The sequence below is a fragment of the Ciconia boyciana genome, chromosome 1 (genome assembly GCF_034638445.1).
Source record: "Ciconia boyciana chromosome 1, ASM3463844v1, whole genome shotgun sequence".
Classification (NCBI taxonomy): domain Eukaryota; kingdom Metazoa; phylum Chordata; class Aves; order Ciconiiformes; family Ciconiidae; genus Ciconia; species Ciconia boyciana.
Window position 1 is genome coordinate 84,216,942 of NC_132934.1, and position 27,377 is coordinate 84,244,318.

The following is a 27,377-nucleotide window of genomic DNA, read 5'->3' on the forward strand; positions in this document are numbered from 1 at the left end:
ATGCTGACAGAAATAGTTGACAAGGTGGGGAAAATGTTTATGTTCCTACTGTATTTTGAGTGAGTGAGACCGCATTTGCTATGGCTTTTTAATACATTGCATGATTTAACACCTACATTGCATTCTCTCTATGTATTCTACAGGCTTTATTCAGTTTTGATAGAGGACAGAAAGAAGAAAGTGCCCATTTAAATGCAGAGACAATAGAGTCTATATTTTATATAGTTGTGTATTTAATAATTTCTAAAATTTTAATGCCTTTCTGATTTCTATGGTCAACTGGCTACTGAAAAAAATAAGCTGATGTTTTGGGAATTATGAAAATGTGTCACAATTTCTGATTTTGCAGAATGCTGTATGCTCAGTGCCTAAAACTACTTATGACTGCAGACTAGGTAGTGAATGAGGACGTTGTTCTGTTTCTTGAGTGATAATTGGAATTAACAAGGTAATACATGATTTGAAGGGCTGGAAAAGCAGGAGATGATAGTTTGGGTTTGAAGTGCAATATTGGAGCTGTAGGACAGGCCGAGTGCTATAGGAGTAGGACAGCCAGGAGTGAAATGGAGTGAAATAGTAACAGTTGCTGGAGTTTTTCTTCAGAGTGCATCTGCCAGAATTAAACCAATCACAACAGCTCAGCTGTAGATCCCATACTAGATGCACAGGATTTTGCTAGAGCAGCAGCTGATGGGTCATCTGGATCAAGACCGTCAAATAAGTTACTGTGCAGACTAACTGATCAATCCACCTGCTCCCCATTCAGCCACCAGCAGGACTGTTGTAGGCACAGATCAGTTTTTCCATGGATAAAAGATTATGCTATTTGGGGGAATCTTATGAGGGTTGATCAGTTATTGATTTTAAGGTGTTTTGAATAAATTGCCCAAAGAGCACTGAAGAACTATAAACCCTTAATAAGTAGGTTTTGAGAAAGAGAGACAAAGAGAATCCCAAATTTCCATGATTAAAAAAAGGCATGGCGATGGGCTGATGGACTGATTTTGCTTTTGCAGTGTAAAAAGAAAAATGTCCATCTCAAAATCTTGTTAATCATTCCCCAGTGAATGGAAATTAAATGGATTCCAAGTTCTGGCAGCACAGCTTGGAGCTCAGTCACCTGCTTCCTTAGCTCTTGCTGAGTTTTAAAGACATTTTGTGAATTGTTCATGCTCTATTAGTAACTACAATATATTTTGAAATTTATATTTGGTAATATAGACATCACTGCATAGCCTTTTAAAAGTATTGCTAAGAAATAAAATGCCATTTTGTAGTGAAGACTCTGCAGTCTGTACAAGTATGTGAAGTCCACTCTTTCTTTGGTTTTCAGTGATAGCTGTTTCTCTCAAAAATCCTGGCTTTATATTGACTTGTAGTTAGAAGAGCACAAAGTGGTTAAGAAACTGTCTCTAAATGGAGTATAATGTTTTCATCAGCTCCAGAAACTGAAAAATAAAGCTGGTTGGGAGTAAAGTATAGGTGAGGTGTGGGAAAAAGTATAACATGCACTAAAATGAATAGTCTTATTAAGACCTGGGTTGATCTATCTAGTAGAGTTATGAATGTGGATCCCAGACTCCTCTTCAGAACAAATGTGATTCTCCCTTGAAATGCAGGGTACGTAATTTGCATGTGAAGTGTTTGTCTGTAAAAGTACTGTGGCACTGGGTTTTCCATAGATCATCTGTGTAAATTCACACTGGAGGATAGTGACCACAAGGATGTGGGGTGCACTGGGTGAAGTATATAATGCTCTAGGACATTCATGTGTAGGATGCAATAATCCAGTAGTTGTCTTCTGGGGGCATTTGTTGTGGTGGCTCTGGGAATGTTTTGGATTCACAGCACATAATCCCTTACCCGTGGCCAGCTGATCTCTAGTTCCAAAGATGGGAATCACTGAATCTGTCCTGCAAAGACAGGTCTTAGTACCTTTCCCTTTCCTAATCTCCTCTGCTCCACAGATGTCCATGAGCTTTCCTCTCAAACTGTACCCAATTAGCATAATAAGGCTAAACCCAGAGCTGTTGTTCTCAGCTTGTTCTGAATCTGAAGTTTACCCTTTAAGCTCGCAGAAGGACTTACTTGTTTGTGGGTTTTTTCTCCCCTGACTTTTCAAATGAAAAGAAAGAGAAAATACCTGCCATGAACTCTAACAGCACAGTTGTCCAAAGGGCAGTTTCTAGCTGGTCTGCCCAGCTTTAGTGGTGTCTTCATGGTTGACAGTGAGACAGTTGAACCTGCATGTCAGAGGGCAGCATTTCCTTCATGTGATCAGGTAGATTTGTACATAAAGTTTTCTCTCTGTATTTAGTTTGGAAGTGTCTTCTAGAGGTCTCTAATCTAACCTCATCTCCAAGGATGGAGATCCCACAGCCTCTGAGCACCTATTCCATACTTACAGAGCAGAATGTGTCAGAGCCATTGAACATGTATCTTTAGCTTGATCTGCACCTTTGTAGCAATGCCAATGTACCCTGGATATATCAGGGTCACTGTATGTGCATGGACCAGTTTGTACACAAGCATCCCTCACCCACTACAACTCCTAAATATATGCAGTGTATTGGCACAGATGATGCAGCAGTCTCATCTGAGTTGTCCCTTCTTCCAAGCTCAGACTGAGGCCCTTTCAGCACAGCTAGGGTGCATCATGGCAGATGTTTTATGGCACTAGCCAATACAGAACACATTAAGCATACTCCTCCAGTATGCAGACATATTTTCATGTGGACTAACTGAAGTCCATGACAAAGGCCTTTAAAAAGTGATCCCCTGGCACTGATACTGGCACAGGGTTTTCAGTATCTAAATTATTGTAAAGATTTCTGCAACTCACTACAGTCTGTTATTGGACAGAAATGTACAGTGCTACTTATCATGTTCATCTTTATTAAAAAAATGCTGAAAGCACTAGTAGAATCTTAAAACATGATGAGCTGCTTAACACTTTCCCCATGTTTCTTTTTTTGTATTTGTTTCTAATATTATCTGTTCATTGGAACCAATGGATTTTTTTCTATATCTCAGTAAATTTAAACAGTGATTTATGTTTTCGTAAAATCTGTACCACAAGCTGAATCAGTTTAATGCTCTGTTAACAATGGATGAGCTCACAATATCCCTTGTGAGGCAGTTTAAAGCTGTCCTTCCAAGCAGATTCACTATCTGCTTTCGAGCACATATTTAGGGATGGCAAAGCCCCCCCCCTTCCCCTCCGCTGACCACATGGGCATATCAAGCATGCTGAGAGGCATAATAGGCAAAGCAAGCTGCCTCTGCACCTGCCCACAAAACAGCTGTTCAACCGGGAGAGGAATTGCTAGAGCGTAGAGCATTTTCAGCAGCTTTTGCGGTCCTCTCTCATACACTGTGTTGGCACAGGCATTGCCACAAAGGAAAGAAACACAGAAGCCATACAGAGATTTCCGGATTTTTTTCCAGAATAATTTGTATTAAAGCATCATTTCATGTCTGCAGTCTTCCCATGTGGATGCATTTTCTCAATCTCAGCTGACTGTTCAAGAGAGAGAGCATCTGGGATCTAACAGAGTCTTCCATCAGGTATGTGACTCTTCAGCTGACTTTAAAAATATCTGAATGCTTGTTTTCTAAGAGACCCCCTATAATAAATGAATCTGAGCAGAGGGAAGTCCTTGATTCCCTGCACTCTTCCATTTCCACACTAGGTGTCCCAAGCGCCTGTAAGTATTTTGTTTTTGCTGGCTGTTCAGTAGCATTTGAGGTATTTCTTCTGCCTAGCCACTTTTATTTCTTGAAGCTTTCATGAAAAGTCCACTGGAATCTCAGTTCTAAGGTTTTAAAGACTTTCCCATAGTATTGTGTGCTGGTTTTGGCCGGGATATAGTTAATTTTCTTCATAGCAGCTAGTATGGGGCTATGTTTTGGGTTTTTGCTGAAAACAGTGTTATTGCTGAGCAGTGCTTACACAGAGTCAAGGCCTTTTCTGCTTCTCACACCACCCCACCAGCGACGAGGCTGGGGGTGCACAAGAAGTTGGGAGGGGACACAGCCAGGACAGCTGACCCCAGCTGACCAAAGGGATATTCCATACCATATGACATCATGCTCATCATATAAAGCTGGGGGAAGAAGAAGGAAGGGGGGACATTTGGAGTGATGGCGTTTGTCTTCCCAAGTAACTGTTACGCGTGATGGAGCCCTGCTTTCCTGGAGATGGCTGAACACCTGCCTGCCCATGGGAGGCAGTGCATGAATTCCTTGTTTTGCTTTGCTTGAGTGCGCGGCTTTTGCTTTACTTATTAAACTGTCTTTATCTCAAGCCACGACTTTTCTCACTTTTACTCTTCTAATTCTCTCCCCCATCCCACCGGGGTGGGGAGTGAGCGAGCAGCTGTGTGGTGCTTAGTTGCCAGCTGGGGTTAAACCATGGTGTATTGGAAAAGAAAACTTACTCATTCAAGTTGGTTGGATTGAGAGCTTTGTTTCTTTGCTTTTTGAAAAAAAAATCAAACCTCTCTTTTGTTGTCAAAAGCTTGACAAGTATGTTTCTATCCTTCCCCGTTGACAAAAATGTCACCGGCTTATATGCGTTGTAGCCTTAACTCTCTGGACCTTGTTCTGCATTTGATAGTGCATAGTTGATCTATTTCAGATCTATTTCAAATCACTTTTTTATTTGCCAAAGAAATAGTCTACCTAGAAACTTTTCTTTGCTGATAAGAGTGTCATTTCTCTCACTTTAGATATCCAAGAATATTAGAGGTCCAATATTCATAAAACCGCATCCTTAAATGTCTGACTTTAAAGAATGAGCAGTATAGAAATGTTTTGCAAATAACAAATGGGAGAAGTCTGAAGGAAGGACTAATAATCCTGGAGTTTTCAAATGAGTATAAGCATTTATTTTTCAGTAAAGTTTGCACAGAGCTTGCCTTTTCCTCGCTAACAAGGAGTGCAACAAAGGGGCCTAGTCAAAGTGAACTCCATGGGAAATGAGGGGGAAGGAAATATTGAGAAACCAGTGCAGGGAAGACCCTCCCACTGTCTCCACCCTGGTGCTTGGCAGCAGTCCAGTCCCAATTTCTCTTCTACCACTGGGAATAGCTAATGATGTTGTCTGCCATTTACTCTTCATGTCTGCTTATTCCCCTACAGATGCTTTATTTTCCCCACTCAAAGGAGTCCTGCTGCCTAGAACGGCTGTTCAGTTTCCAAGCCCAACCACCTTTTCCAGCTGAAACAGTCAGTGCTCTGATGCTGGGTGGAGATGCTTTTGTGGGGAAACTTTCATGCCCTAAAATGTGCCAGGCTGCCCAATTTCCTGCGCAACCTCCCCATGCCCATTAGTACAACTGGGAGCTGCCGGAGGGTATCTGCTCTTTTCCCCTTCGCCATTAGGTGTCAGAAGTGAACCATACACATTTTCCAAGGTTTTAAATCCCTCTGTTTTTCGAAGGTGTTACACAGAATTGCTTGCTAGGTCGTTATGTAATATTTACTTATGCTTTCTATTTAGAAAGTCAGTCGCGGTGTTCTTTCCCTCCCACATCTGGAAGGTCAAGCAAAGCATGGTTTGGTTGCAGACACTGCAAACCCTCCCCACCTTGAAAGCAGCCTGCCTCAGATAACAAATAAGAGCTTGCAGAATGTCCTCCCCTCTCTTCAGGTGAGTTATAAAGCTCTTAGACATCTTGTGTTTGGTTAATCAGCTTCTCTCTAAGTACTGCTAAGAGAGTGTCAGTGGCAAAGTGTCACAAGTGCGTTTGTGTGTGGGAAGAGAGAAATAATTTGTCAGCATTTGCATCAGTTTCTGTTTTCAGCCATAGTTAAGGAGGAAAAAAAAGGAAGAACTATAAATAATCAAATAGATAAATTGCTTACCAGCATGGTTGTGTGTATCTCCAGGTATCTTAATGGACATCCAATGTCACAGGAAGTTTTTAAATTCATCTTCACTTTTGGCATTCCATCTTTCTCATTTTTTCACAAATCCTATGTCCGTCCCCTGTCTGAACTCTTCTTCCTTTGCTGCTTCTCTCCCCAACAAATCAGGGACCTGCACTACTCATCACCACTACTCTGATCACTCCTTTTTTCACCTTGCCTCTTCTTCAATGGAGTGTCTTTGTTGAGAGACTTGACAGGTTCTATACGGCGCCAATATGAAGTCTTTTCAGATCTCTTGCACTGGAAGTCCCCACATAATGCATTTTGTTTGTGAAGTCAAGAGTCTTCTCAAATACTTTGACTTTGAAATTGGCAGCTTGCTACTACTACAAAGTATTTAATTTGGTTGGGGGGGTGTGTATCATTGGGCAAAGCTACAAGATGCTAAATAGCATGAATGATGAGGTGGAATGGGTTAGTCTCCAAAATAATTTAAATTTTCTTTAAAGCTTAATTCTGTGGCCTTCATAAGTCAAACCTGCACTCAACTCCTACAAAAGCCAATGATTAAGCTTTGCACCTGAAAATGAACCATCCCTCCATTTTATTTTCTGTGAAAAGACTGGAGCCAAGAGTTTTACAGAGGGTTTTTTTTTTATCCTTTAAATGGAATTTATAGGCTCCTATAAGAAGCTGTGTAAACACCAATAAGAAAGCCTTTTGCTTGGCTTAGAAATGCCAGGGGACAATAAACATTTCAATCTAGAAAGCATGATTATGTGTTGTCTGTTTTGGAGACCTTCTTTGTTTACCCTTCCTTAGAAATAACACAGCATTGCTGAATTGAGGGAATGTGTATTGAAATGGGCAGAGTGCAGTTCTCAATCTGGGGCTCAGCAGGATAGCGGTAGGACTGACTCGTGTCAGCATAGACCTGTACTTGAGCTGTTCAAGTGGTGCCGCTTATACCTGGTTGCCCTGCTTTTGTAGTAGTTAAAATTGCAAAAAAAAAGTAACAAGGTTAGATGCAAGTATGGGAAGCTGATTTTATTTTAAAACAAACCCCTTTTCACTTGCAATAACACGTTCTTAACCTAAAACTCACAAGCACCACAATGAATGTATCCAAGTGGCATCAGCCCTTCTTGTAAGGACATGGTGGACTAGTATTGCCCACTGGTTAGTCTATATTACATCATCTGGGTTCTTCTTATCTGGGCAACCATGTGCTGGTTTTTTAATACAGCTTTTGTACCCTTCTGACACTGAGAGAGACTGATCTTTTGTGTCTCCATCCTGTCCCACCTCTGTGAGTCATCAGGACTTTCTCAAAGGATGAGGAATTATAAATAAATTAAGGAATAATTTATGTTGGAAAGGACCTCTGGAGGACTTCTAGCCCAACCTCCCACTACAAGCAGTGCAAACTTGGAGCGGGTTGCTCAGGGCCTTGTCCAGCTGGGTTCCAAATATCTCAAAGGATGGAGAGTCCACAGCTTCTCAGGGCAACCTGTTGCAGTAGCCAACCACTCTGATGGTAAAAATGTTTCTCCTAATATCTAATCAGCATTTCCTGTGTTGCAACTTGTATCCATTAGTCACATACCCATCTTGTCCTAGGACCACGCACGTCTGAGAAGAGTCTGGCTTTGCTTTCTCTGTACCATGCTGTCAAGTAACTAAACAGTAGTAAGATCACTCCTGAAGCTTCCTCTTCTGCAGGCTGAACAAATGTATTTCCTGCAGCCTCTCCTTGTACATCATGTGCTCCAGGCTCCTGACCATCCCCTGGCCTCTCCCCTGAATTCACTCGAGTTGGTCACTGTCTTTCGTGTATTGGGAAACCCCAGACTAGACACAGCACTCCCAGCATGGCCTCACAAATGCTGAATACAGGGGGAGATCACTTCTCCCACCCTGCTGGCTATCCTCTTGCTAATACAGCCTGGGATGTGTTTGGCCTTCTTTGCTACAAGGGCACACTGCTACCTCATGTTCAGGTGGTTGTCAAGCCCTTGCCTGCAAAGCTGCATCCTTTCAGTTGTCCCCCAGCCTGTCCTGTTGCATGGGTATATTCTGTTCCAGATGCAGGACTTAGCATTTGTCTTTGTTCAACTTTAGAAGATACCCATAGCCCATTTTTCCAGCCTGCTGAAGTCCCTTTGGATAGCAGCCCTGCTATGGTCTGCACATTTGAGAGGGTGAACTCATGCATTGTCCAGGTCATCAATAAAGACACTAAACTGTACTGGTCTTAGTATTGATCCCTGAGGGATGCTGCCAGTAACCAACTGCAGTCCTTGGAACCTGACCATCCAGCTGATTTTCCACTCACATTATGATCCATTTATCCAGTTCATATCTCCCTCTTTGGGCTTCAAGCATACTGTGGGAGACAGTGTCACAGGTGTTGCTGAAGTCAAAGTACAGAACATCCACTGCTTTTCTCTCATTGGCCAAGCCAATCACATCATCAGAGAAGGCAATCAAGTTGTTCAGACACCATTTGCTCACAACTTATGTTGGCAAATTCATACTGGCTGTTCCAAATCAACTTCTTGTCTTTCATTTGGTTGAAAATGGCTTCCAAGAGGAATTGTTCCATAGCCCTCCCAGGGACTGACGTAAGGCTGACCAGCCTGTAGTTCCCTGAAGCCTTCTTCTTGCCCTTTTTGAAGGTAGGTGTGATGTTTGCCTTTTCCAAATGATCAGGAACTGCTTCTCATTGCATCGACTTTCAAAGATGACAGCAAGCTGCCTTACAATGACACTGGCCAGCTCCTTCCACACTCTCAGGTGCATCCCATCTGGTCCTGCAGACTTAGGTAAGTCCAGCTACTTAAGTGGTCCCTAACTATCTCCCTCTACTGCAGGTAATGCTTCTTTACACAAACACTGCTTCTAGACTCAGGGACTTGGGAGGCCCAAGGGCAAAACTTACCAATAAAAAGCATTGGGTATCTTGGTCTTTTCCAAATCCTTGGTCACTAGGTCCCAAACTCCATGGGGCAATGGGTTCACATTTTCCTTACCCTTACTTTTTTGCTGGTGATGTACTCACAGAAACTGTTCTTACTGACTTTCACATCCCTTGCTAGCTGCAATTCCAGCTGAGCTTTGACTTTCCTAAACATGCCTGCATGTTCAGGTATCCCAGACAACCCATCCCTGCTTCCACCTTTTTTGTGTTCCTTATTGTGTTTGCGTCTGGTCAGAAGTTCCATGCTGGCCTTCAGCAATGTTTGCTCAACTTTCTGTGTGTTGGAATGGACTATTCTCGAGCTTTAAGGAGATTGACTTCAAAGAGCAATGAGCTCTCCTGATTTCCTTTGCCTTCCAGGGCAGCCTTCCATAGGTTTATGATAAGAAGATCCCTGAACAAGCCAAAAGTTGCTTTCCTGAAGATCAGGGTTTGTAGTTCTACTGCTTGTCTCACTCACTTCTCTGAGGATTTTAAACTCCACAATCACATGGTCACTGCAACCAAAGCTGCCCTTCCCCTGACCTTCACATCCTCAACCAATTGTTCCTTGCGTGTGAGTAACAGGTCCAGCAGCACGTCTCAGATCACCTGCATTAAGAACACAGTCCAGGAATCTCCTAGAATGCTTTTGCCACTTCAGCAGATATTGAGGTGACTGAATTACCCCATGAGTATCAGGGCCTTTAGGTTATGATGACTCTTCCCTGATGTAACTAATTAAAAGCCATTCTCACTAGGTTAGCAAAGCTGTTTGCAAGACACTCTTGCTCTGCTTCGTCAGATGGATCCTGTTTCTGCTCAGCAGTTCTTGTTCCTCATCCGATGTTCATAGAAACCATAGCCCTCTGTAGCTTCAGCCAGGTATTGATCCATTGGATGCATTGTATCCAGCTGAGTCTTTTCCCCTCAATGAAGGGATTGAGGAGAACATGGCCTGGGCCCCCACACCCTATACCCTTATCCCAGAGCACACTGTCTTCTGTCTCCTTATCTGGCTCTCTTTTATCTCCAGCCCTCAATCATCTCTTCATGGCTTGATTCTGTAGTCTGTTCTTTATCTTCTGATTCTGAGAACCCTGAGAATCTGCATGTGCTGGGATCTTGATGACCTGCTGATATAGGTGACATCTATATATGCTTTCTTCTGCAATTTGTTCCTTCAAGTACTTCTGCTGTTCATTCCCCATTCGTACCAATCTTGATGTTTCTGTTGCAAATGTGTATGTGTGCAGACCCAAGCTGGTGTTGCTGCAGTTCTTTGGGCTGCACAAGCAATCTCAAGGATTCTAGCACAACTCTCCAGCAGATGTGCCCACACAGAAATCTGAGATAGATAATGCCTATTATACTATCTTTCCTGCCCTCTGTACTAGGGAGACCATACTCAGACCCTACCCTAGCTCATGCAAGTTACTGCAACTTAATCAAACCATGGCAATTTGTAGCATTTATAGAAAGTGAGTGCCCATGTATTGAATGAACCTGGAAGATTAACTTCCCTCTCTTATTTAGAGATTTATCTTTCCATGGTCCAAAAGCCTCTAGTGCTATTGGCAGAATTTGCTCTCTACAATTTGAGATTGTAGCATTTGTAATATGTTTTTGTATATATTTATATAATTGCAGATCAGATGAATGTTCATTAAAATATCTGAAAGCAAAATTTACCTTTTTTTTTTTGCTTGGCAGGAAAACGGAACTCAAAGCAATTTTTCCCGATTTAACCTTCCGGACAGTCTTCCTGAAAGCAATACCAGAGCCCAGAAAAAACCATCAGAACTGGAAAGCACCAGCATCAGTGTCAAGCTGCCTATGACAGCTTCAGGTAGAATACACAAAGCATGCTAAAAAGACAGGAGTGACAGGCTGCCTGCAGAGATAGGGAGTGTATGCAGTCAGGATATTAAGTGACCAAAGGTCCCATGCTAAATGGTCACTGAAATATTTAACAAACAATTTGGAGAAAAGGGATATGGATGGGCTTGGTGATTTCTAAAAATCCTACTTGGGGATGTATGCAATAGGAGAATGAATAGACTAATACAAATATATAAATGAGAGAAGTATGCATTATACAAAAGAATGTGTATTTGTCTAATACTTACGACAGGTCTTGTAGGTGACAGCAATATTCTATAACAGTGATAAAACACCTTTCCCACTTGCTTGTAGCTGTGTCACATTTTGTCTATGTGGGCTAAATTGCATTTTGGGAGTTCTCAGATCTAGAAAGTTTCTGTCAGAGTTACTCTTTTTTTAGAAGGACTCTAGAAAAAAAAAAGTAGTGGCCTTTTGCTTTGAAATGGTTTAGCATCCCTGCATTAGTGGATGAAGATCTGCCACTATTTATCAAAACACCCACATGCATGCCTAGAGAACACGTTGATTTGTAATGCTACCGTCTGATTATTTATCTAGATTTAAATGATGTAAGTGGAGGTGTTAGGGTAGCTGAAATGTTTCTATGCAGGAAGAATCTGAACTAGGAGAACAGCAGATTTGGGCCCCATTTAATTCCTAACCTCATGCATCTGAACTTGACATTTTCTATGAGAAAAACAAGTACTTGAAAGCTTTGGTTAACTAAAGTTTACTGCCATTTTATAGACATGACAATCAAATCAATAAAAACATGCAATTTTTTAATGTAATCGATGAAGCTTGCTGAAGCAGATAGACAACAGATGTGATTTTCAAAAACATCTAGGTACATATTTGCTCAGAATCAAATAATTTTTACCTAATCTCTCTTAAAAGTCTTGCTGACAGGTGATGAATGGTTTGGTGAACATAATACTGTAAGTCAGAAAAAGAAACATAAATTTGTGCAAAATGTCAACATTGTAGAATCATAGAAATGTTGGTTGGAAGGGACCTCTAACAGTCAGCTACTCAGCCTCCTGCTCGAAGTGGCATGCTGTACTTTTTAAAATGTTCCATTGTAAAAGCAATTCGCCATCAGGTTTCTGACATTTTATTGATTTTTTGTTTTATATTCTTTTTTTCTGATTTAGAAGCCTTGAAAAATTTTAGAAACCAGTTAACAGTCTATGAGCAAAAAGAAATTTTCAATTATACAGAGCTATGGTTTCTTGGGCTGGAAGCTAAAAAGATTGAAGGTTTGCCTGAAACCCAGAATAATAATTGTTACGATGATGAGCATGGTTCCTACTTAAAGGTAAGCGGAAAAATTATGGTATTCATTTGCAGCTCAATAAGTTTGTAGTGAGTGTCTGCCAACTCTTAAGTGATCTATGTGAGATAAATGTTGTTTCTAGAAGATAAATACTCACATAGTGAAAACATCAGTACCAAGCACTTTAAAGCTCAGAAGAGAATCCTAAAGAGAGACCTACTTTGCATCTCATTCAGGACTGATGCAAGGTAGGTGGATTAATGAAGCATGCACTTGTTATTTTCTCTGTCGCCCTTGTTTAATGCAGACTTCACTTGCTACCAGTCCAGCATCTTTCATAGACAGTAAATTCACACACACATGGACTACTTTAAAGCCTGATCTTTGTCATACTACCTGAATCTGAACTACTTGTTTTCTTTTGAAGGTTTTACATGACCATATTGCGTACCGATATGAGGTGTTGGAGGTGATTGGGAAAGGGTCATTTGGGCAGGTGGCTAAATGCTTGGATCATAAAACCAATGAATTAGTGGCATTGAAAATAATAAGGAATAAGAAAAGGTGAGACATCTGTTGACTTTAAATCAGTACAATCAGCTCTGTGTTATATAGGCAGTGACAATCTGGGATAATGTGAACAAAGCAAAATCAACCCCCCTGTACATCAGGCTTTCATTAAACACAGTGAGAACAGAGTGAAGAAAGGTATGTCAGGGACTCAGAATTGGCCTGGACCCAGTGGAGACACAGTCTATAAAAGCAGGCACAGCTTTTCCAGACTTACAAGGAGGTCTCTGTACCTGTGACACAGTTAATAAACAACACAGGTAACCAGCCCTGCATGACTGAGAGCTGAGAGCCTACATTCCCCTGCAAGATTCCAAAACCACCGGAATATGCTGGAAGGCTCCAGTCACTCATTTTAACATGAAAAATTCTATGCTATGGTCCTAAGCAATGTCTTCTTGTTATGTGACTGGTTAGAATTTTTTAGTTGAGGTTAGCTTGAACCAGAGTCAATGAAGCAGATGAGAATGATGCTGTTGACTCCAGCAACAGAGTTTTAGCTGTTCAGTTTTCCCCCTCAGTGAACACTAAATGTAAAGATGCTCTTCAAAACTGACTGTCTTACTGTGGTAGGTGTGAAATATGGCCCTGTTCGAGTAAATGGAAGCATTCCTATGGATTTAGAAAGCACGAGGATTTTACTCTGGATGCTCATTTGAGACTGTTTTTCATTTAAATATTTTTTTCAGACAAGTCAAAATAACTACTCTTAAATGCTATATAAGGCCAGTATATTTAGACTAGGCAACAACCATAATGAATCAAAGTTACATTTGTATTGCTACAAATGCTAGATTGAGTTAATGTTACCTTTCCCATGTCCTGTGATATTTCAGATTTCACAGCCAGGCTTTGGTAGAAGTGAAGATCCTTGATGCTCTCCTGAAGAAGGACAAAGATGATACTCACAATATCATCCACATGAAGGAATACTTCTACTTTCGCAATCACTTCTGTATTTCCTTTGAACTGCTGGGGTAAAGTATACTTTCCTTTACACAAATCTTAAGGAACGTTGTAGATCTTGTGCCTTACACGCTTTAATTTTTATGCCTTCTTTGGAAGAACTTGCTTCTCTTGGTGTTACAAGAAAGGAATACTGTTTAAATACAGACTGCATAACTGAGTCTTTGGTCACCAACAGTGAACTGAAAAAGGCCCCGTTCAGCCTTCACGTAGACAATGACATGATCCATCCCTTATTTTCTGTGCTGTGTATTGAAGTCTTCTTCCCTGAAAGACCTAAGGGGAAAAGAGTAAAACAATGAATTCATGACTGGTAAACTTCAGTGTATATAAATATGAATAATATTAAATAATTAAAAAGTATAGCTGTTCCTTGCTTTCTATGAATGTATGCTGCAGGACACATCTTGGGAGGAATTTTGGAGATATTTTAGGGAAGTCAGACCATTTTATTTGCCAGCCTCCTTGTAATCAGGGCATCAAACTGGAGTTACAGAGGTTATCCATGGTTCCTCATCCCTTAAAATAAAGCCCCCATTGCTGCACGTGTTATAGCCCTTGCTGAAGATTCATCGTCGTATGGAAGGCTTGATCTCAAACAAACAGACCTAAATTCATGGTGTTGCTGCATGCAAGTCTGTCACTCAGACACACAGGGATAAGAGTCAACTCCTTCTCTCCAGGGAAGACACAGACCGGTTTTATCAGAAAGCTGCTATGGAAACTTGTGGGAAAACTTTCATGGGATAGCCACTATCTTCAGCTCTTTACAGAAGAATTGAAGACTGGTTGTCATATAAAAATATTTGTCTGGTGAAATTTGTATTGCTTCTAAAATATACTGAAAACCCCTTAATTTGTGAACTTTCTTCTCCGTCAAGTCCTGGTAACTTCATTTACTTCTGAAGGAATGAGCCTTGCTCGACACCAGTGGATGCACAAGTGAGGAAGGCAGAAAGCTACCATCATTGATGTCATTGCAGCTGCATGGGGTCCTGCTGAGGACACCTCTTGAGATCGTATTGCTGAGTGCATCCCTTCATCCCTTGTGCATCCCTTCAATAGCCACCATCCCTGTGGCCATTTCCTCCTCTAAAGAATGACCACACGTTAAGCACTCAGTACTTGTCAGGGCGCAGCCCAAGCTGGGGGCTCCGGCACCGGGAGCTATGGGGGCTCCCTCGACTCTGCCAGGGTAGGGCCTGGCAGCCAGGAGCAGGGCAGCTGGGGGGCACCGGGGCAGCCCCAGCCCCGGGCATCAGGCACCTCCCTGGGGACAGGGACAGGCTGAGGCTGGGCCAGAAGATAGGCCCAGGGGTGGGCCCGGCTTGGCGGGGCCCATAGCAGGGCTGCGGGAAGCTGGAGACTGGCCCTGCTGTGGGCAGGGGCTGATGGCCCCGGGGGGCTGGCATGGAGTCCTGGCCGTGGGCTGGTGGGGGGAACCCCAGGCTACTGGGCAGGGCAGTCGGGGCTGCTGGTGCCCGCGGGGTCTCAGCGCAGTGTTCATATGTTGCCAACATGCTTGGCAGAAGTTAGCAACCTCATTTAATCACCTACGGGAGGAGCTAAGATATGATGGTGACAGGAGGCATATAAAAACCTAACGAGACCTAAATTTATGGGGGTATTTATCTAGAAAGATTTACTGCTGATTAAAGACTCTTTAGACAAAAAGGAATTACACAAGGTGCCAAAGGAAAGACAAATGAGAGCAAAAGAAGACTGAAGCAAATTTATTTTTCTCAGTTCCTGAATGACAGTTGTTCTTGGTGAAAATCGGCATAGCTGCATAACATAGCACTGAGTTTAGTAGGCAAGCAAGTCCACTGACATTATGTCTTCTTTAGATCTGGAGGCTCAGGGAGATGTTTGTACATATTACATGCAGAACAGCATTCTTAAGGAGGAAAATAGCTAAGGCATTTTCTTCTGCCTGAGTCCTCCCTCATGTAGGAAGACAGGCTAAATACTCTCTTAATGCACTGTAAACTAATCATGCCTTTAAAAATAAGTTCCCTAATCTCTTTTCTGCTTTCTGTCTTCTTCTTCTTCCACCCCCACAACCCCCACAGAATAAATTTGTATGAGTTGATCAAAAAGAACAATTTCCAAGGTTTCAGTTTGTCTTTAATTCGACACTTCACTCAGTGTGTGCTGAGATGTTTACAAGTGCTCTACCAGGAAAGAATCATTCACTGTGATCTGAAGCCTGTAAGTACAGTTATTTCATAACCTGTTATTCTGTACAGAATACATTAGCTTCATCCTATTTTTTATCGATCGAGAGGAACTCTCGGAAGAATCCTTAAAAGCCAGCAGGGTATTTGTACAGAAGCTATGGTTTATTTCAGACTGTATTAGTACTAGAGTCGAGTGATTCTTTCCGTTGATTCAGTTCATTCACTGCAGTATTATACATGATTTTCTGGTTGCCAAAATGTATGCAAATATGAATCAAATTCAGGTAATGACTTTTTGCTTAAAGAAAGAAAAAAGGACTTGTGAAATTAAGTATTTCAATATAAGGGACATTATAATACAAGAGATATTCACAAGGCAGCCTGTTTCAGGTTATCCTGTTAAGTCTATTTAATTTCATATGCGTAACTATAAAATTAAGTAGCCTAGTAAATGACAAAGCCATTCTATAGTACAGTATTTAGGGTGCTCACCTGTTTCTGGAGGAACATCTGTGATCCAATTCTTGCTGCTATATCTGCTAAGCATTCATGCTAGGTGAAACATTTCCATTGTCCTTAAGCCCCAATCTTAAATTTTTGCAATTTTTGGAAATTTCTAAAGTATTTTAATTCTGTTTTCATTTCAGGTGAATGTTTCTCTTGATTTCTTTTTCAAAACTGCAAATGAACCAATAAATAAATAAATACATAAATAACCTCTCAAGTAAAATTGCCAAGGATGAAATTCTGCTCTCACTTTGCTTAATGTGTCTTGACTCAGAAATCTGAAGAGACACATACTGTCTGTACCCATTGTCTTGCCAACATCTTTGCCAGACCAATTTGCAGTGAGAAGTGAGGCTTGCAAGATAACAAAAATATCTTAATCAGAAACAATTAACCCAATGGGAAATCTGTTTCCAGCCAGCCACAGACAAGGAATGAGGTTGGCAAGATCAATGAGTGTAGCCTGTATTTAAATAGAGTAACATATTAGTGAACATTTAGTGAGTTAACTAAAAGAGAATTTTGTTCTCATTCTACAATTGTACAGTTTCATTAATTTAATTTGTATTGCCTGAAACTCACATCTGTTATTCCATCTGCCTCCTATGATATTTCTTACCATAAGGTAGAGTATGGAGTTTCTCTGGACTTCATGCTAGGTAATCACTGGCTCCAGAACCTGGTTTTGCAGTCTTGCAATGTAAGAGGTTCAATATTAGAGATAGAGTCCTACCATGAGCATGAAGGGGTACCTAGCTGCAGAGAGAGGCTGCTTCTTCCCATAATAGAACCAAGAGCACCTGCGTAGTGGAAGTCAGTCCTTGCCTTGACTTTCATCAGTAGCAGCTTCTCCCTCCTGTCACACACAGTATTTCCTTATGAGTCCACTAATTACCCAAGAAACTACTTTGTCATTATTTAGCATCAACCTGGGAACTGCTCGGTCCTTCAAAGCTCTGATGTATAATCACTTTAAAACTGGTTGATAAAGGTAGCCATCTCTCTGCTGAGAAATGGAGAAAACTGTATGATCAGAAAGGAAATCAAAGGAAATCCTTGATTTAGATAGATTTTTAATGAGGGTAAAATTGAACTCTGCAGAAGAGAGCTAATCAGCTGTGTTTACTCATCAGTGCAAATATTCCTGAGCTAGCTGTTTGAATCACTTCTCAAGCTGGAATTGTAGGCACATGGAACTGTACCCATCTGCATCCAGCTAATAATCCATAGGGCCCTACCATTTCCGTTCATCACTACCTTGGGATCTCTGCATCACACTGTTGTGAGGTGGAGAGAGGTATGCTTGCAGAGTCTGGAGAAGGTTGAAAGCAACTGAGGGAAGAATTGTGAAGTATGACTTGTTCATGGGGCAGGGGCTTTCTGTGGTTACAAAAAGGATGGTTCTGGTTAATTTAGCACAGCATGCAACCAGATGCAGTTTGCCTTTTACTAGATTAACAACAATGAGTTTTGGGGAGCTCATTCTGCTCACACGGCAAGCATTCTCACTGACTGGTGCCTTGATAGCAACACACACTGCACAGCACAGTGGCTTGCATTGTACATGAGGGACTAGTGTCCCTGTCTAGCTAACCTTTAAACTGGGTACCTTTGCAAATCTCCCCTCTGCTTCGGTTAATTGCACACTATTGGATGTCTACTCATGTTAGCAAATGCATTCCCAAGGAAGTTGTAGTTTGAAGCTTTTATGATGCAGATAAGTGTAAACCCAATGTGTTTGTGCATTGCTTATTTTCCAAAGTGTTCACTAATCTAATGTGGTGTTAAAACCCTTTTTTCCCTGTGATTTTTTTTTCTCTTTAGGAGAACATATTATTATACCACAAAGGCCAAGGTTCAGTTAAAGTTATTGATTTTGGATCAAGCTGCTATGAACACCAAAGAGGTTTGCAGAAAAGTCAAGTTGATGTAATTTTCTTAATAAGCTTTCTTAATTTTAAATAATGTGGAAAAACTATTTCTTTGATTGAGCCAATATAGTGGCCTATGCCACCAATTAGAATCTGATGAACTGTTCAGCCACTGGTGGTGGAACAAATACTGGTAGGAGACAAGTAAGCTGTTTTTCTTTGTCCCAAGCCTGATCAGCTCCTCTTCTCCTGTTGAAATCAGAATTGCATTTGCAAGAGTGGTTAGCTGAAATAGGCCTATAAGGATAATCCCACTACTTCATTTAACAAGGAGTTTATCAGGTCCAGAGAGCCTTTCTCAGTGGGATGGTTAAATTATAATTGGTACTTTTTGGATTAATACAACGGGGGGAATGGGAACTATGCTTTTAGTTTAGAAAGTCTAAGTTCAGTTTTATTTTTTTTCTGTCAAAGATTTAAGTAGAATGTGCAGGAGATAACAAGAACAAAATTTGTAAAGGATAAATAAATGTATAAAAACTCACCTAATAATAAATCTTAACACTAATAGACATATTGTAAAGCAAGAATGATATCACCATCAGGAATGCAAATATCATCTGTTAAAAAAAAAACAAACATAAGAACAACAAACACAACCCAAGAAAGAAATCTGCACTTCATTTTATTAGCTTAGAAAAACAAAAATAGTCTTAAATGGCTCATATTTTTCCTATGAAAGATTGATATTTAAGCTGAGCCAAACCTGTTCATCTATATTTTGGGATTCAGCCCATTAGATTTACATCCCAGTTTTGTAGGAGTCGGTAATAATTTTAGGTTTGCCCATGTTTGAGTAGAATGTAATCTGAGATGCAGCCTGAAATATTTGCGGAGAGTAACAAGTTGAAACACAAAACAAGTGAAAGGAAAGATGGAGCATGACTGAGGAGACTCTGTCAGCTGAAACAAGAATTGGTATAACCCTCAAAGTGGTACAGGATTAGAGAGCAGAAAATAAAAAGTCAGCTATTTATTCGTGACAAGAATGACAAAAAACAGACAACAATTATACAGTTGGTCAAACACACAAGGGCACAGATTGTCACCGTGGTACTCTCTAACTGTACAGATTTGGTGAAATCACATATTGTGCAGCACTTACTTTTCAGGGTGCTTTCCTTCCAGAAAAATGTTGAATATGTGGGGATGCAAAGAAGTGCAGAAATATAAACAAATTGACCATCAGAGAGATAGGAATAAGAAAATAACAGAGCTTGCATGCTGTAATCGTGTTCAGTTGTCTGAATGACAAGAGGTAAAAGAATTAGTCTACTCACTATGATGAGTCCAAATCTTGGAATGAGATCTTTTGACATCTGCTGTGGGGCTATAATGCATTTATGGGGAAATCAGAAGGCAGTAGGAGATGTTCCCTAGGTGTCAGTGAAACCAGTATTTCCTACAGTGCAAGCCTGTGATAATGAAGAACGGCTGATTGATGCAAGCGGAAGACCTCCAAATAGGAAAATGAACATGGAGTCAGCTGAATCACAGCATTAGTAGAATAATTTATTTCAGTAAAACTTTTTGAAGAACAATTTCCAAATAGAATAGTGGACAGCATATCACCCATTGATTTTAGGATGGAATTAGAAAAGGTTTTCAGAGCCTATGTGAGCAATCCCATCATGGCAGATAATGGATAGAGTAGATATATGATGCCTGAACATGTATTTCACTTTTCTGTGAAATCTGGAATCCACATTTCTGTCCCATTTATGATATTTTGCTTGTTGTCTAATTTCCTGTTTTGTTATAGTGTACACCTATGTTCAGAGCCGGTTTTATCGCTCACCTGAAGTGATTCTTGGTCATCCTTATGCTATGGCTGTTGATATGTGGAGCTTAGGCTGTATCATGGCGGAGCTTTACACAGGCTACCCACTGTTTCCAGGGGAAAATGAAGTTGACCAACTTGCCTGCATCATGGAGGTAACTTTTGGGATTGTCTTTTGAATTACATACTCATTTGATAAACTACACTGCCAGCAGTAAAGAGAAATGTCAAGAGATGATGAAATATACTTGTCTATGGGCTGGTCTTTTAGAGGGAGGTTTGTCACAGTCAAAGGGCTCTTTGAAAGGATGGACTCTAATGCAGAACTGTTATTTCCATTTCATACACCAAACACTGCTTTGTACACTCACTGTCTTGCTTCTGAAGGAAACATATTATAATCTGGTCAGAATTTGTATGGAGAAGTTAGAACAGAAGAAGCACATCTAAGGGGAAGGAAAACCAATCTAATTATAACAGGCTCATCTTCTCTTAGAAATCAAATATTTGTTGGTTGAATTGGATCTCCTCAGTCCAAACTCCTGCTGAGAGAGATATTTTTGCTAGCATTTGATGAGTCAGCTGTGTCTTTTTCTAGCAAATCTTGAAAACCTCAAAGGCTTGAGTAGAAACTCTCTGGGTGACCTGCTCAACTGCTGCTCTACTCTCCTGGTGAAAAAGTTTTTCCTAATAGTCACCCTGAACTTCTCAAGCCACAATTTGTGGATGTTGCCCCTTCTTATACTGTCTGCCCCTACCAAGGAGTTTGGCTCTGTCATCTTTGTAACTGTTTTTCAAAGAGTTTTAGGAATGTACTGTGACATCTCCTACCTCAGATCACCTACCCAGTGCAAATGTTAGAATAGGTGCAAAACTGAGCCATGAAAGAAAGTTACTTAGTTACTCCATACCCATCACTAAACTGCAACCTGATGTTGAACTCAGCCCCAAGTTCTGATCCTTCTAGTGCCATGTTAGTTTGTACAAGATTTTTCGAAGACAGCTTCTCTCCATGTGGACTCCTACATGTGTCATTAACAGAGATGCTTGTTCTTAGAGTCTTCTGTGGTAGTGAAGATCCCATTGTCATCCCTTATAAGATCACGTTTTCTGTGTAAGAAATCTCTAAGGAATCCCTTAATTCCTTCCATGATAAATGGCAGAAGAGGAAATGGTTTGTAGACATTTCACAGTAAACTGCTTACATTCAGCTTCTTTTCATATGGAGGAGGGTGAAATACCTCATGTCTCCTGCCAGTAGTTATGTATGTTTGCAAAATGAAGAGTAACTCCACAAATTAATTTTCTGTGTTGAAGGTATTGGGTCTTCCACCAGCTGATTTTATCCAGGCTGCATCAAGAAAGCGAACGTTCTTTGGTAACTGCTTCTGATTGTTTGTCTTTGCGGGATTCATCCCTGCTAGTTAATAACTAGTTAACATAACTGGTAGAAAGGAGGGTCAGAGAACCTTCATTGCTTCTTAGCTGACAAAAGTTCTTTCATGAAGAGGTATTGAGGAGAAACAAGAGGGTAACATGAGGCCTACAAATGAACCTGGTACTGTGCTATTCATGTCTTATGGGCCTCTCATTGCCAAGATGGTAGGGAAGGGATTGGAAAATCCATTCCACTGATACTCCTTAAAAATATTATTGCTAAAAGGAACACAGTGGGCTTTGGGATTAAGTTCATTCCTCTGGGTATAATTTGGTTTTGGAAATTACACAAAATGAACAAAAAAACACAGTGTGGGATGCAGTCTCTAGGACGTAACCAACATTGTCTGCCACAATGCTGGCAGACTATCAATCTAACAGGGCAAAAATGGAGTTCGTGGGATGGATATCGGTACTGTTTTTGCAACTCTCTTAAAGATTTGGTGAGGATTTTTAAAGTAATTTTTTGAGCATGTCTTTATTTTTTTAAGATTCCAAAGGTTTTCCTAAATCCATAACTAACAGCAAGGGAAAAAAGAGATGCCCAGACTCCAAGGATCTAAGCACAGTGCTGAAAACCCATGATGCTGGTTTCTTGGACTTTCTGAAAGGATGTCTAATGTGAGTTCATAGTTTTGACTTATATGCAGCAGGCTAGTTTTGACTTTGCTTTCATTCTCTTGTGCCTTAAAATCTTTATATCTGTTGGGATTTTTTGGTGGGATGTTTTGTTTTTTTTCAGATTTTTTGTTTGTTTTTTTCCTCATGGTAGCATTTGGATAAATATTATTCAGAGCTTATTGCAGGGAGAAATCATTGCACAAAAAGAGTATATGGGATTAGTCCAAAGTATGAAAGAAAGCTGACATCATCATATCTAAAAGCAGATCTTCATCTTCTGATGCTGGAGACTAAACTCTAAAAGCAATGTTTTTTACATTGAGGCCTTTGTATTAAATCCTTTCTGTTTTATCTGAGATAAAGGTTCATTCAGATAATATAGATAATGGTAATGCACTGTCCCAAGGCAGTGCATATCTGGAGATCACAGTTTGGTTTTGTACTTAAATCTAACTCCCTCTCCAGCGGGAAGAAGGTCTTCCAGTTTCCTCCAGCAGGAGTTATATTTGGAGCTGACTTAGCTGGCTTGAATGGCTTGACTATATTTTTTGTGCTAGGCCTTGGAAATGGCAATCAGGTATATATATGAAAACAATTCTGCTTCTTTGAGTATCTGCTCATAAAGATCTTGCTCTCTGCGTGCATGTTGCCTTGGGTGAGATTAGACTCTTTTTAGTTCCAATACACCATACGCCTCCTCCTTAGCAGAGGATAAAAAGGCAAAGTACATTCAGCCATGTCTCCACCCCAGAATCAATAGTATCGTTTGGTTGCTTCTTCTTGACTGTGGTAGCTAGCATGGAGAGTTACTTAGCACAGTTACCAGAGTGTTACCTTGTAGTTTGCATGCTGATTTAAGCCCTTTTTCTCCTTATCATAGTTATACTTATTTTTAATTGACAGCAGTCACATTGCACATTTCAATAATTATTTGATAGACTGTATTTTTCCATTGTCTTGACTAGAATAGATTTTCATAAATAATGCAAGAAGAGTCTGATATGTCTCAGATCCTATCATTTCTAGGATAAACTGTTGACTTTTCTCCAATCAAGGATTTTGCTGCTGAATACCTAGTATGACAAGTGGTCCACAGCTGTTTTCTTAAAGGAAATTGATTATTTGCACATTTTTGTAAACTGCTAAATGCAAATAATATGTAATTGTTAACAGTCTTCACACAAGGTAGAAATCACACAGATTCGCTATGCCAGAATATCACAGAATTATCACAGAATAATTTAGGTTGGAAGGGACCTCTGGAAGTCATCTAGCCACCTTCCCACTCAAAGCAGAGCAAACTTGGAGCAGGTTGCTCAGGACCTTGTTCAGTCAGGTTCTGAGTATCTCCAAAGAGGGAGATCCACAGCTTCTCAGGGCAACCTGTTCCAATAGCGAACCACACTGGCCGTGAAAGCGTCGGTGGCAAAGTGTCTATGTGTTTGTGTGGAGGAAGAGAGATGTGATTTAGTGTCACCAGCGTATCATCTGTCATCACAAAGTAAATGGGACTTTTTAATAAATGAATAATAATATAATATAATATAATAATGTGGGAGAAGCAAAACTATTTTGTACTCAAACACGATAATGTGTCTTTTCCAAGGCGGTCAGGTTACTAAGCATTTTACAGGATGGGAGTCATGGACCCTGCTGATATGAGGTGTCATTTTACTAATAGGTCTTTTTGCCTGTGAGAAGGTTATTAATGAGGTTTTACTCATCCATCAAAATAAAAGACTGAGCATGCAGGAACAAACTTTTGTCTGGTTGCCTTAAATACTGACCTCTTGCATAGGTGCAGTAAGGCTTTTGGGGTGAGCTTGGATCCTAATTTATACTGTGTAATGGCAGTGGAAGCTGGTCCTGTACCTTTTCCAGTGTTACCTGTATCTTATGCAAAGCTAATTTTTTGTATCTTCTTTAGCACTGACTGTAAGTTTCTTTCTAGCAGTTCAGTAGTACTTTCCTAAAGAAATCCATGCTAACTTGTGGTTACATGAAAAAAAAAATAAATCATCCCTCTCTGTTTCCCAAGAAGGTTGCTTTTAATGTTCTCTGCTTGCTAAAGCAGATCATTGGATCATGGATCCATTTTGGTTTGCTGGCCAAATCAGAACATTTAGGAAATAATTTCAGTGAAGCAAAAAAACCTGTAAACAAGTAATTTCAGGTCACATAGAAAAAAATGTTACATGTTTGGATTGTTTAAATTTTCAAATAATGAGGTAAGGTTTGAAATGAAAAGTCTTTTTGAGGCAAAAAAGAATTGAACTATTTTGTCTTTTTCAGTTGCCAGTCTGTGTCTGTCCAAAACAGCCTGATACATTTGCCATGACTTTACAAATAGTTTTGTTCAACTTGTACACACCTGTTTGCAGATGAAAGCATCAGAACAAAAAAAAAAATAACTCAGCTCTTGTGATGACAAGAATATGTTTTTTTCCTATATTATTTCTGTACAGTTCTGGACTGCACTGAGATTAGACAAAACAGAATGAAATAGTCTGCAACTCATGTAGACATTAGTAACAGAAATATGAATGCAGTACAAATGAAACATATGTGTGTTTAAGCACTGGAAGAAACAGCAGAACAGGGGTTGAAAGGATGGTGTGTATTGGTAACAAATGACAGTGCTCCTAGGACAGTGCTCCCACCTGTAAAACTGGGGAGCGTGTTGTCTGTCTCACAGCCAGGAAGCCTGCACTCTGGTGAGACCACAGCACAGGTGACCAGCAGTGAAAAATCTCAAAGCTCACAGCAATTGCATGGCAACAAGGTTGCAGAATATCACATTTGCTGTTCATTTTCCTGTTAGTCCAAAAGGAAGATAAACATATATTCCAAAATACAAGGTAAAACAGACCATGAGTAGCTACCTTGCCTAACATTTATGGAGACTGAAGTCAGCAAGGTTCTGATGTGAAGGACCATGCCCAAACAGCAGGTGACTCCTAAAGGCTATAAAAGATCTGTCTAAAGACTGTCTAAAGACACCAATCAAGAAGAACCCCAGAGATGTGATGAGGACTCAGTAGCTGACAACCCTTGTCCTCTGTGTGACACACAAGTGGTCTTGGCCAGAACACTTGTGAGTATGTGGGTATGAGAACTGCGTGAATGAAACCTGTGAGAGGATAAAGTCAACGTAGAGATTTTGCAAAAAAAATAACCTTTCTTTTCCATAATAAGATCTCACATGAGTTTTGTTACACTGTCTCTACAGTAGTTTCAGGTGCAGTTAAATTAGGGAAGACATATCTTTTAATGAATTACCCTATGTCTCATTTACGTTCCCTTTCTTGGAGCTTGCATTGACAGAATGTGAAAACCTTGAAACAAATATTCAGTAGGGTCCCTCCCCTAATAACACAGTGAACTGCATATTAAAAATGGTTGGATGCTGCAGAGGGTTTGATCAGCAAAGCACACAGTGCTGAAGTAAATAAAAAGTTTAGAAGGATGGAGAAGATCACACAAGATTTTTCCTTGTTTTCAGTTAAAATTCTTTTGTTTCAAAAAATGTCCTCATGACATGACTTTCGGAAGACAATACTGAATCTTCTGGCTTAAAATGACTCTTGGTTAGAGCTACGGTTAAATAACTGTTTGTCTACCATGGATTTAAGGTGGGAACCTGCCCTGCGCATGACTCCCGATGAAGCAATGAAGCATGCATGGATCCAGGAACCAAAAATATACAGAGCAAAACAGAAAACACAGACAAGGAAGCTGAGTGATGGCTTGTTCTCTACACCAGAAAAGAAAGAGGATATTCGTAAGCATGTGCTACCTGGAGAACTAAGTGCATTTATATCAGTGTTTGGTATTTCTTTATATTTAATATCATCTGTCTGAAGTAAGGTAAGGTGATAGTACACAGTGTGCAGATAATGGATGTTTACTGGAATGTGGTGGATAGAGCCACTATTTCTCACTTCTGTAGAAACCCGTTACTTATGTTTTATAGCAGCTGCCAGCAAGAAGATTGGCAGTACTAAAGATTCACACAGAAAGGTCTGTTCCCTACTGACAGCAAAATAGTTATCATCTGACACCACACCATAGTGCACTTCACTTTCAGAGCAAAAGAATGCATCAATGGTGGCTGTAAGATCCCAGAGAAAATTTTCAACTCATTTTTTTGTGAATTTGTGACGATCATGTGTTTATCTGCTGCTAAGAGTCTGCAGTCTTACCCTATCATTTTATTTATTTATTATTACAGAAAATATCTGGAAAGATACGGCTGACAAAGTGAGAAGTGAACTGGCTGAAAGACTGACTCCCACTGTGCCCTCCACAGGCACAACAGAAAATGATGTGGAGAACACAAGGAAACATACTATTCCAGAGAAACATTTGGAGACCCAAACGGAAAAAAATGATCAAGCAGAATACAGTGGTGAAACAGCTTTTCCAAAAAATTCTCTTTTTTTCCCACCAATTAAGTAATACACAGCACAAGCGATGATTGGTTCAGTTGCATACCTGGTATATTTTGTACGTATTATTTGTACTCAGGAATATAAGCTGTATCTGTCTGTACATGGGCTGTGTACATTGTAAGTATATTTAATGTTCATTTTACCCTGAAATAGTCCAGGCAACCAAAACAGAATTTGAAACCCATTCCTTTTCTTCACCTACATACTTGCTGTGACCAGAGATCCTTCACAACCAGCAGCAATAAAATGGAGACTGTAGAGGTGGAGAGTGGCTTATTCTTGATGTCATAATAGACTTTCAAATTTTAGATTTTCGTGAAGCTAAGAGAACAAATGCATTGATTGAAGAATCTGAATCCTTTCACTTACATCAGAGTAAATCAGGAATAATTCATGGATAGGATTACTGGATTTACTTCTGTATAAAAAATATGAGAAATCAAACTAGCACCTTCCCTTTCCTCCTTCTCTATCTCCCACTTTTTTATAGTGAAGCACTAGATGGAAGCCATTGTCACACCTTCTTAGCACATTTAGAAATGTAAATTATGTTTTTTAGCTCTTCAGCAGCAACAAAGAAGAGTGGTATTCTGGGCCCACTTCTGCAGAGGCTCCACTCAATATTCATATCAACAGGAAGGATGGATTAAAGCAAGCTGTTTTGATTCAGGGAAGTTGTCCTCCACACGAAGTTTAACTTAATATTCTGAAAAAAACACATTTCTGTGACCTCTATGATTTCTATGTTTAATTAATTTAAACATTTAGCTCTTGGAAAAGATTGTCTTTTCATTGATTTGTAAAGCACCCACCTCATTATGACCCTTACACTTTACTGTGGCTTATAGATTGTACCGCAATTTAAAAGGAAATAATGAGGAAATTGACCTACAAAATGCAGCTGCTACTGTAGCAGTGATATTGCAGTAGTCCCAACAGAA

The 27,377-nt window shown here is 40.2% G+C and overlaps 1 protein-coding gene across 1 annotated transcript; it reads left to right on the plus strand.

The window, feature by feature from the left end:
• Positions 1–26,443, plus strand: DYRK4 (dual specificity tyrosine phosphorylation regulated kinase 4). The gene is made up of 14 exons (XM_072850537.1): positions 1–24; positions 3,484–3,567; positions 5,504–5,653; positions 10,547–10,682; positions 11,872–12,035; positions 12,421–12,557; positions 13,400–13,540; positions 15,602–15,740; positions 18,041–18,122; positions 19,910–20,082; positions 21,245–21,305; positions 21,856–21,985; positions 25,618–25,766; positions 26,217–26,443. The coding sequence occupies exons 1-14, from the start codon at positions 1–3 to the stop codon at positions 26,441–26,443; spliced, it is 1,797 nt and encodes a 598-aa protein (XP_072706638.1).
• Positions 26,444–27,377: the final 934 nt, after the last annotated feature.